The following is an 11,002-nucleotide window of genomic DNA, read 5'->3' on the forward strand; positions in this document are numbered from 1 at the left end:
AGAAAATAAATAGAAGTCTTCAGCCACAATATCCTCCAGTGCGGCAGGGGCTTCTGATGCTCCCGACACACACCCAGAACTCGCTCTTGGTTGTCCTGTTCCCAGCTAGGCCCAATGATGCCACTGTCACCTCCTCACTGGAAAGAGGGGGATCTGCCTATTCATTTCCCAGTGAGGCTGAGAACTCCTCAAAGCTCTGGTTCAAGAGACAAGGTACTGACAATATTGAAAACAAAAGCGCCTTTCCTATCACCACTGAAAGGACTCTGCAGATTTGCTACCTGCAAAAAGCCACTCTGCTTTTTTCCTTCAAAGCCACGTCGTGCAGCTGCCCACACAAATAAGCTCTCTCTCAATGACAGAAATCAAGAAAGTTTAGACGAAATATATCGGGGAGAGAGAGGGAGGAGAAGACATTTGTTCAACTGGCATTTCAAGCTCTATGTCACAAAATGTTCAAGACATGCACCCCTTCCATCCCAGGACACCCAGGCTTTTCAACCCCGATGCCACTCACGTTCTTGTGAGGAATGACGTGCGGGATGTACTGCAGGAGCAGCTGGGCTCGTTTCTTGTCCTTGTCCAGCTCCTGGAAGAGCACGCTAGGTTTGAGGTCCCTTTACAAAGAAAGGCACAGACTGAGAAACCCCCAAAAAACACCCAGCTGCGGTAAACAGCTGAGGGTAAGAGAGAAAGGAAACTTGTAACAATTTCAAAGATGACTTAAGAAGTGCTCAGGTGTACGTATCTAAGGCCAGAGACACTCAAGCTGTGAGGTGCTGAGTCAGTTTTCAAAGCATCTCCACAAGCAGCAGCTAACCCTCACACCCCAGAAGAGAAGCACAACAGGAGGGCTGTCCTTAAACAGGACCAGTTCTGACCTTGACCTCACAGGCAGAGTAAGAGATGCTCAATTTAAAGTAAGAAATCCCAAAGCCGCCACCCCGAGGGGAGCTGCCAGCACCACACTGGCCCCGCCTCAGGCTGGACACTTACTTGCGTAACCAGTGATCCTCAGAAGCGAAGCGCCGGCGACAGTCCCGTTCATACAAGACCATAAGCCAGCCGTGGACAGAATGAAACAGCTCCAGGGTCTCCCCTCTGGCGTTCTCTGAGCAAAAAGAAACAAAGCAGCAATGTCCAGGCACCCTAGGGAACCGGAGTGTCCAAGAGCAACGTGTGGATCACTCTCCCCAGGCTAACAGGATGAGCGTATCGCTCCCGACCACCACTGCCTTTGTAGGGAAGGAAGAGACGCTGTGCCTCCCAAAGACTGGCAGTCTCTATGATCAAAGTGAAAAAACCCTTAGCCACACCAAAGCCATTTCGGCCTGCTCCAATGGAGGCAGCACAACAGAAATGGACAATCTCATCTAATTACCAGAACTGTACCCAAATTACACCAGCATATAGGTCAACACCAGATACCCACGGAGACCCTAGCAAGCCTGCTCTGCTTTGTCCAAGCACTCTATTACATTCTTGTCCAATACATGGCCCAGTCACGATAAACTTTGTCTCTGGCAAAACTCAACAAGCCCATCATGTCCGTTACACAAATTGTTACTGGAAATAGAAAAGGGCACCGTATTCAGCACCAACTCAGCAGCGCAGCTGGATACCGAAAGACTGGGACATATTCTCATGCCACACGTGGTAGTATGTTTTTTTGTGGGAAGTAATAATTCACAGGAGCTTCAAATTCCAAAACAAATGCCGTTTGCTGTCCTAATAGTAACATGAACTCAAGCTACTGAAAGCACTTACCTACAATTCCATCCCAGATCATCTTAAATACAAAGGAATTCAGAAAAGATGAGATGGTAACAAGCTCCTCCAGTTTGAATGAAATCTGCTCTTCATAGACTTCTATGTCATCAAGAATCCTATCAGAGAAAACAAATGCAAATGCACAAGTGTATTATTAATTCCCTTTTGAAATTTTCATAAAGGCACATTATCCTTTAGCAGCAGCTCTTATTTCCATGACAACTGACACTCTAAAGTCATAAGCAACTTAACCTTATTTATTGATTTTGATGGATATCTAATCCCAACTAAAAAGAGTGTCAAGGGTCTGAGACAGAAGTAAAGCCAGTATTTCGCAGTTAGAAGGACCTGTGCACCCTCAAGTAAAATTTTTCACCATTCACGCTAAGAAAAACAGTCTCTACTGACCAGCAAGGGCAACTTTCCACCCCCTCGCCCACCTCTGGTGTTGTGTAAGTCTATGAGTGAGACAGCAAAGGAGTTGTAAACAGGACAGCAGCTGGGGAGCTTTCTTTGATTCTTGAAGCAGTATTACAGCATTTTTCCTCAAGGCTGGTCTGGACTCATGGAATTGTTTGCTCTGGGCTGACACAGTTGTCGATAAGCAGTAGAAGAAATGTTTCTTTCCCCTTTCTAACCAGTGCTGCAATATCTTGTTACCAGTCAAGCCAGCTGTATATTTCTCAAGCAGCCTGTGGCCAAGGGGGAAAAGTCCTTCTCACGTCCTCTACTTCTCAGGGCTCTATCCAAAAAGCTTCCTGCTTTGCTCTGCCCCATTATCTTTATGCAAAGGCAGCAACACCTTAACTATTCCTCCTGAAACTTAAGGAACACGACAGCTTCATGTTACAAACCTAGAGAGCACCCTCTGCTTGCTACCTACGTGATAAGGTGGCGGGAGCAGTCACAGAAGAGCATCAACATGGCCAGCAGCCTCTTGGATTCCTCCGTATCATTATTTAAGCACTCCAAGAAGAGTTTTAACCCGCCCTGTGGTCCCAGCTCACAGATAAAAGCCCATAATTTAGGCAACAGATCATCCAGGTAAGTGAGGCCTAGCAATGGAAAAACATAAAGCACACTCAGTAAAGCCTGGCTCTGCCTGCTTGCTCACGCAGGCGCCAAGAGACGGACGTGACTCGGAGCTGGAAGATCCTCTTGCCAAGCAACGCTTTACTTGAAAGGAACATAAGCAACACATTTGGCTCTCGAGCCAGCCTGCATTAATAGGAGATGTACAATCACCAGGAAAACAAACAAAAAAAAAGCTTTTAACAAGGCACTAACATTTGCCCATTCAAAGCCCTTTCCTGCTAATTATTTTGCGACTCAGGAAAGAGAATTAATTCCTGCGATCCGATCCCCATTACAGCGATCTTCGAGATGAGAACATGGGGCTGTGCCTGTGGTCACACTCCAGCCACAAACAAAGCATCCAAGACTCCGCGCTAGCCCCTAGATCAAAACAGAGCTTATCTCCCCCCTCCATCCATTCCTAAGACAGGTAATTTGTTCTTAAGATGTATGAAAGCATTCAGTGTTTCCACCACATAAAGATTAATATTGCCGGGCTCCTCAAAAACACTGACTCAGTCTTAAGTTTGATACGGAGTAAGCAAGGTTTCATTATAGGAAAACTCACTTCAATTTGTATTCTGGGGAGTTAACTCTTGATAAGGAAGTGATGAATGTTATTGATCAGAGGCATGATTCAGGATGGAACAAGCCTACCCAGCCAGTCAATAAACTGTTGTCAGTAATAAAACTACCAACAAGTCAACAGAATTTAATAAGAAAAATCTATTTATTTTTAACTCTCCCCATTTTAAGCGATTGGAAAAGCACAGATTGGCCCTGACCTGTGAGTATCTGCAGGCGGATCTGTGTCAGCGTGGTGAGCATGGTTTGGTACAGCACACAGATGCTGCACACCTTCTGCACTTCGGCCGAGTCCACTCGCTTGCCTCCAACGGGCTTGAGAATGTTGCGGACAGAAGCAGACTTCTGGAAAGCTCTCTTGAAGAGATCTGGTGACAGAGAAGCACATGAGACCTGGGCTCAGGAGACAGAAGCACTATTCCAAACCTGTTCTTCTTCACAGCCATGTGATAGAGAGGATTTTAAGCAGCTTGAGTGACTCCACCGACAGGTTTTTGGTGGACCTTTCCGGCAGAACACAGAGCCGTGGGCAACACAGGAGCATATTTCAGTGGGAGCATTTACCACAAAGCTTTACCACAACCACAGTAATTAATCAGCACCGGATTTAGTGCTGTGGGCAGCAGCTAGAGAAGAGCTGGGTTACAGCTCTCTTATTCCAAATACTCTTCTGCGTCACAGGTCCGTGAGCCAGCTTCCCCTTGCTTTTCACCTGGGAAGCTGGCCTCCCATCTTGCCTTGGGAACTACTAATTTATTCAGTAAGCACTTTAGTTACTCGAGAAACAATGACAAAAATACCACTCCAAAACTGCTAAAATAAGCAAATATTTTCACAGCATCAAAGGAAGGGACTTGCCCTGGGTCACAGAGGCATTCTGAGCAGGAATTACAAATAGGAGAGACTATATCCCCACCTAAGCAGCAGCAGCTGCTGCAAGTAATTACTCAAAGCTTTTAGCATAAATGGAAAAGTCAAAGCCCTCTGAGAGGGAAAGACACGTGTACACACACGGGGACACAACAAAGCAACCCTCCAGAACTGACTCTTCATAGGAAGGCTGTTCTGAGGGGAAACCGGCTGTGTTGGCAGCTGAGCTAGTTCCTGATTCTCCAGCAATTTCTTGCTGAGCACATCACTGAAGAGGATGCGGATCATATGGACTCCCCAGAGATGTTGCAGTTGCTTCGTCAGCAGAGGCATTGACTCGTTCAATCTACAAGACAAGTCAGACAGACGTGTTAGAAGGCAGGCTGGACTAAACCATCAGACAGCTATTCTGAATAAGGTCACACCGTTCATCTCAAAATATAAACCACCCCGAAGCATTAAAAAATAAAATAAAATGAGAGGCTTAATCATCTACCACCATAAGGTCCCTCCTCACTTACCCATAATCCACAGTCTGCGAAAACCAGCCTAGAACAGGATGCCAGTGGGTGAGGTTGGATTTCTTTTGTGAAACATACTTCTGGCAGTAGGAGAGCATGTGAATGAGCACACCCACGAAATGAGCTGTCTCCTCCTCAAGAACTTTATCATTCAAGGAGCCCAAGTACACGAGATTACCTGGTGGAACGACGAGCAAAGCAAGACTTAAACGAGGAACAGACGCTGCAGGACAGTGGTTACAGGTGTAACAGACTAAATGAACTCCAGCCTTCCTCAAGTTCCCATTTAGGGAAGTCAGATTCCAGTCCGCTGCACTGCAAGTTCAAACGAAGAGCTAGCAGGGATAATGCTCCACAGCTTAGGCATGATGACATGCATACAAAAGCAAATCTCTGACCATTCCTCCACTGGCAAGGGCCTTAAATAACATTTGCATTATCCCCAATTAGTATTTAGAAGCCATCCAAAATAAGGATAAAAATAATGAGCTGGAGACAGCTCTGACCAACAGAGAACGAAGGTTTGACTCATGACTCTCTTCCAAGCATGGTAAAAAAAAAAGTGTTACAGGTGCTTACCTAGCAAACAAAGAGTGTGACTTCCCTCCAAGCACACACAGACATCTCGGCATTGTGCTTCACGACTTAAAAACAGGATGAACTTGCGGAAAAGCTCATGAGATTCTATCACTGCCAGACGCTGAAAGACAAAATTTAACTGCCAGTGAGGCTGAGAAGTGCCCCAGGGAATAACCACACCTGACCTGCCATCAGCAACTCAGTCAGTCTTGTCTTCTCAAATAAGCTGAGACTATCACCTTGAAGCCAGCGAGGGTTTGACATGAAGCTGGGCTAGGAAATAAAACACCTTTCATGTAAAGGGGCCACGTTCTAGTTGTAGACAGACCTGCACAGATGTCTGTCTGCAAGAACACAGAATGCTCTGTGGTTGTAGAAGAGTCTATGGTTACAGAAATAGAAGAATAAGCATATGCAAAAATTCAAGCTGTGCATTGCACGCGCTTTTATTTTCTACTTTTTAATTTATTTATTTTAGGGCAGTTCAACCCATCACCCCACTGGTGTTAATAATGTCTGCAGTACCAGAAGAGTATCTGTAGGGTGCAGGGATCAAGTGCTTCCACAACAGAAAGTTGAAACTAGCAAAGAGAAATGCCAATGCTCTGTCCTGAGAGCTGATGAAATGGAATAATAAGCGGCCTCATGTGATATTCAGTGGATTTTTGGTATTAACACATCACCCACTTACCTCAGGTGTTAGAGTAGCAAGATGAGTCATTATGGCAGGCACAGACATGATGTGGATCAGAAATGACCTCAACAGATTGTCCGAAAACTGTGCAGCAACCACAGGGCTACAGAGAGAAAGAATATTTCAGTGCAAGAAACCTGACCTAGCAAAGTCAGACACAGCCTTTTACTGAGCCACTTGGAACTGCCTGCTCATTCTACACTTGTCAAGAAGCATCACTGGAAAAAGAACATTCACTCACACTTCTGCTGTCAGAGCAAGTTCACAAAATCCCTCACGACTCAAAGGAGTATCAGCCAAACAGTTCACAGTATTTATTTTTACACAGCGTGTCCATACCACCCAGAGCACTATAAGGGTTACACGGTTCATCTAAGATCCCCTTCTCCCCGCTGCCACAAAATCTGCAATGAAATAGCTGTTTGCCTTCAGAAGTTAGGTGATGTATTTATTCAAGGACACCCACTGCTACTCTACCAAGCATCACAACCTCATATCCCAGCAGCGAAAGCTACAGAAGGGAAGTGGCACACAATTAACCAGCAAAGTCTTAAAAGAATGCTCGTTACCGGCTGCAGACTTCCAAAGTGAAGAGGCTCTGCAGAGATGAGCTCAGAGTGACAGCAGACTGATTTTTAAGGGAACAGACTGAACCATGAGAAAGACCTGCACCCGATCCCTGTTCCAGGGATGAACTTTGCCCCTGAAAATTAAGTAACAGGTAGGTCTGCCTCAGCAGTTCATCGCAAAGAGCCACAATCAGACTGATCGAGAGAACCGTAACCCCTTCCGATGATTTAACAGAAAGGCACAGAGTCTGTACTCTGAACTTGGATGGCACTCCAAAGTCTATTACCAGTAAAATCTGAATAACGAGGACGGGAAAGCGAGCTATCTGCCCAAAGCAGCTTCTTTCATCAGAGTGATACTCTCAATGGCAAAGAGATGGGCAGAAGTTTCCAAAGACTCAATAAAGACAACTTGAGCCGTGTGCGATGCCGAGCAGCTCCGGCTGCCTTACCGCAATGCAAGAGAGAAGATGGCAGTTAAAGAGCCCTTGGACAGAGAAGGTCTGGATCTTGCCAAGCCATTAGTTAGCAAAATCTGGAACAAAAACCAGACAAACAAAAAAACAACAACATAACAAAACCCCTGCAGTACTCACAAAAAGATTACGATTACTCCTGAAAGATGAAGTGTTAGGTTACCGATTGGACTGGATGATCTTAATGGTCTTTTCCAATCAGGGTAATTCTGTGATTCGGTGTTTCTTTTCAGAGCAGAGGAAAAGAACCACCAAAGAAATTTTAAAAACAGTTACTACAAGTCATTTGGCAAAAGTAGAAGGGGTTCAGGTTAATAATGGCATAACAGAGACTCTCAGACACTCTACAGGACTCATTTCGCCAGGACCTGTACTCAGAGAGTTCCCAGGCCTTTTAAAAATATCAGGCAAGGCTCACAGCTGCCCAGTAATGTAATTCTCATTTAAAAGATTAAGATAAATGACATCAGCTCCTTTCCCCAACAGAAGAGTAAACAAAGCAAATTCATCCGAAAGGGCAGCTGCAGATTTTGGAAAAATATTCAGGAGTCCTTCCTGCCCATCTCATTACGAGATGATAAAGTAGGATTTAGATTGAGCTGCAGTGACAAAAAGGAGATGGTGTATTTGGTCTCAAGTGCTTCAAAGAAAAACATGCCCACACACAAATCACCACAGCTCCACAACCAGCTTCTCCCTGACACGCCACCACAGAGATCATCTTCCTCGGAACAGGGACCACATTCAGGACTGGGGCTTGTTTTGGACAAAGAGAAGATGTAACTGTATCATCCCGAGACTGACCTGCAGCACCGAATAAAATCCCTTCTGATTAAGATGTCCCATGATGTTTGCACAGATGTGGTTCATGGCAGGCCTCAAGGTTTCACCTTCCGGGTTAAAACACTGATGTTACTGAAACAGCAGCTCTTTACTTCCTTATACACTATAAAAACCACTGCTCTACCTTTTCTGTTTGTATTTCCTACAAAAAAAATAGAGCTTATTCTCTGAATGCTTCTAGGGGGTGAGTTTGGAGCATTATAAAAATGTTGTAACTGTTGCTGTTCTAAGGGAAATTGCCTGTCTATTCCCAAGGGAATTCTTGCTGCCCAGTTTATGCTCTGTGCAAGCACGGACATGTAATAAATCTTTGTGGTAAGCACCAAGGTGCAGAAACACTCACTAGATTTTAATAGTAAATCCCAGATCAGCGACTTAAAGCACTGAACTGGATGTACCAACCTTTCCCCCGAAGGATTTTCCAGGTGGAAGTGTCCGTGAAGGTGACGAGCATCGTGAGGTGCAAATTGACCAGTCTGGAGTCTTGTAAGATGTCAGGCTGCGATTGCAAACACCAACGTTAACAAATCAAATCAGCTCTGCGCCGCGCCACAGAACGGTTAAATGCAGGGAAATAAAACAAAGAAAAAGAAATTACCTTAAGCTGCTTGAGAAACTCACAGCAGAACCACAAAATGTCTTTGATCTGTTTGATCCATAAGAGTGTGAGGTCCTTGGAGAGCGCCAGTGACACGTACCACACCTGAGGAAGGATACAAACAGGAGCAGGGACTGGTATTTGTGATGCTGATTGCCCAAATCCATCATGACAAAACCTGACCCCCTCAGTACCCCACAGCGGAACAAAGCCATTTCTCTCCCCAAAATTCACTGGTCAAAGCACACCACTCACCCACCACAGAAAAAGCTGCTATAGCTGAATACAGAGTAAAAAAAGATCAGAGGCATACTAAAAGAACTCGTCCACGCTTTCTCCACGGAATCTCAGCAGTGTTATGTGGCATTTGAAAGCCAAAAAGTCAAATCTCGTCAACCTAAATCCCCACACATAGAATTAAAACAAACAAACAAACAAACAAGGCAAACTCTCCCACCTCCAAACAAAAAAACCCCAAACCATCCTGCTGACCTTGGGCTCATTCTCCACATCCATGCTATTAAGAATACAACGGCACACCTTTTCAAATCGCTGTGGGGAAAAAAACAAAAAGAGAAAATAAAAGGTGGCATTAGTTCTAATGACAGGAGAGGCTATTCTGGAAAAGCCCTGGGACGAGCTCAGCAGAGGGAGCAAGACACCTCCGTATCGAAACAACAAACATTCCAACCCCTCCCCTACGGTGTGTCCCAAGCACCCCAGTATCGCGGCTCTCGGCAGAACTTGGAGGTGACACCCACAACTCCTTAATTATTAGTTCAGCCCAGTTGTATTTGCCAGGTGCTTGGAAGTTACAAAGGTGTTCTGAGCGACAGTTGGCTGCAGGGGTTATCCTAACCAAGAGCGCTGGCCAGGAATCGAGGGGAAACGAGCACAGCCTGGTCCTCAGCTCAGCAAGGGACCACCTTGCTGCTGGAAGGGGAAGGACAACAGATGTATTTTAGCAACACACCCCAATTACTGTAACGCAGAACCCCAGATGGATGCCAGGCATTTAGATTTGTAGGTAACAGAACCCCTTTTTGGGATGCTGTACGTACAGAAAACTGCATTTGCAGCACTTGCACCGTCATCAACAAGAATTTGATGGAATGGAGATTAAAAAAATGTCATCCACTGCTGCTGCAATCTAAATACAGCCTTTCACTTTCCAATTGCTTTCCTTAGAATTAGCCCTCACAGTTTCCTGGGGCAAACATCATCAACTCACAGACACAACAGCAAAGGGCTTCGCTGCGAAAGCACAAATTCAGGGCACAGTCAGAAAAGCAGCTGTGACATAAACAGTCCTCATGGCACCCCTGTGCCAGGGGAGTTCTTTGTGAGATTCCCATAGTGAACTTGTCTAGGGAATCGCTGCAGCCAACAAAATCAGAAGATGCTCTCAATTACAGAAGTTGACAGGAAAAACATTTGTTAAATTATGCCCTGAACATGGAACCGCTACTAAAAAATTCAAGGGTTCTTCTGTTTCATTCCTACAGGCAGATCTCTCCAAGAAGGAGCCAGAGATTTCACTTCTGAAGCCAAGATGTATCACAGGAACCCACATGATGGCTAGAGAACCAATTAGAAATATTTGACATGTTAAAACAGGCCCTTGAAAAAGAAGAAAAGCACGTCAGAGTAGCAGCCTTACCTCTTTGTCCTCTTTACGATTAAATACAAACAGCAGTTTCCTAGCAATTCTGAAGATGGAAAGAGCACTTCTTTTACTTGAGCCAGATTCATTTGCCCCAAAGAAATCGTCCACTTCTCTCCTACCAAAAGTGGGAAAAACAAGCACTGGTAGTTAAAAACCTGGCGTGCCTCTCCGGAGAGCAGCAAAGCAGAATTTCACACACCTTATCTCCCTCTGCAGGCGGCACCGGCAGAGAAATCTCCTGATCAGAGCTTGGACCTGGATTGCAGCACGTTCCCTCTCCTTCAGCTCCCTCCGCTCCTCCCGAGCCTGGCGGGCCTTGTCCAGGAACTGGGCTTTGGAGGACTGGCTCGCACTGAACATGTTTATATAAGCTGCCAAAACGTAAAGTGAAGGAAACAGAATCATTGCAGCAAACACCTGGGAAACTGGAGGAAGAGTGGACAAAAGGCACAGGCGAGGGGGATTCTTTACATGACTTGTGAGCTGACGACCTGCATCCCACGTGGGAATAGGGGAAGGGGAGCACACAAAAGGATAGGAAAAAAAAAAGTCGCGTGTGAAATACAGCCTAGGCAAAGCCAAAGTGACTTGTCAATGGGGCTGCAACACATAAAAACCACTGATACCAGAAATGTTCCAGCAAAATCCACAATGCAAGCGAATAGATTTTAAGGGGAAAAATAAAAAAAAGTTTAAAAATATCAGTGTGTTGTTACCGTATTCCACTCCCTGTACTGCAACTCCCCTTTTCAGCCTT

At 45.3% G+C, this 11,002-nt stretch overlaps 1 protein-coding gene across 1 annotated transcript in view; it reads right to left on the reverse strand.

Annotated features, from left to right (window-relative positions):
* Window positions 1-10,663, reverse strand: part of UBE3B (ubiquitin protein ligase E3B) — an 18,164-nt gene extending 7,501 nt beyond the window's left edge. The window contains exons 1-17 of the mRNA XM_009871582.1: window positions 10,445-10,663; window positions 10,240-10,360; window positions 9,072-9,131; window positions 8,580-8,684; window positions 8,384-8,480; window positions 7,943-8,028; window positions 7,115-7,197; window positions 6,091-6,196; window positions 5,400-5,520; window positions 4,821-4,998; window positions 4,476-4,645; window positions 3,630-3,797; window positions 2,654-2,825; window positions 1,768-1,886; window positions 997-1,111; window positions 518-617; window positions 76-83 (exon numbers count right to left, since the gene is read on the reverse strand). Of these exons, the coding sequence (XP_009869884.1) occupies window positions 76-83; window positions 518-617; window positions 997-1,111; window positions 1,768-1,886; window positions 2,654-2,825; window positions 3,630-3,797; window positions 4,476-4,645; window positions 4,821-4,998; window positions 5,400-5,520; window positions 6,091-6,196; window positions 7,115-7,197; window positions 7,943-8,028; window positions 8,384-8,480; window positions 8,580-8,684; window positions 9,072-9,131; window positions 10,240-10,360; window positions 10,445-10,650 (2,015 nt within the window). The 5' untranslated portion in view covers window positions 10,651-10,663. The remainder of the gene's footprint in view (window positions 1-75; window positions 84-517; window positions 618-996; window positions 1,112-1,767; window positions 1,887-2,653; window positions 2,826-3,629; window positions 3,798-4,475; window positions 4,646-4,820; window positions 4,999-5,399; window positions 5,521-6,090; window positions 6,197-7,114; window positions 7,198-7,942; window positions 8,029-8,383; window positions 8,481-8,579; window positions 8,685-9,071; window positions 9,132-10,239; window positions 10,361-10,444) is intronic.
* Between the last annotated feature and the right edge of the window lie 339 nt (window positions 10,664-11,002).

The sequence above is a fragment of the Apaloderma vittatum genome, unplaced genomic scaffold (genome assembly GCF_000703405.1).
Source record: "Apaloderma vittatum isolate BGI_N311 unplaced genomic scaffold, ASM70340v1 scaffold29400, whole genome shotgun sequence".
In the NCBI taxonomy this organism is placed as follows: Eukaryota; Metazoa; Chordata; class Aves; order Trogoniformes; family Trogonidae; genus Apaloderma; species Apaloderma vittatum.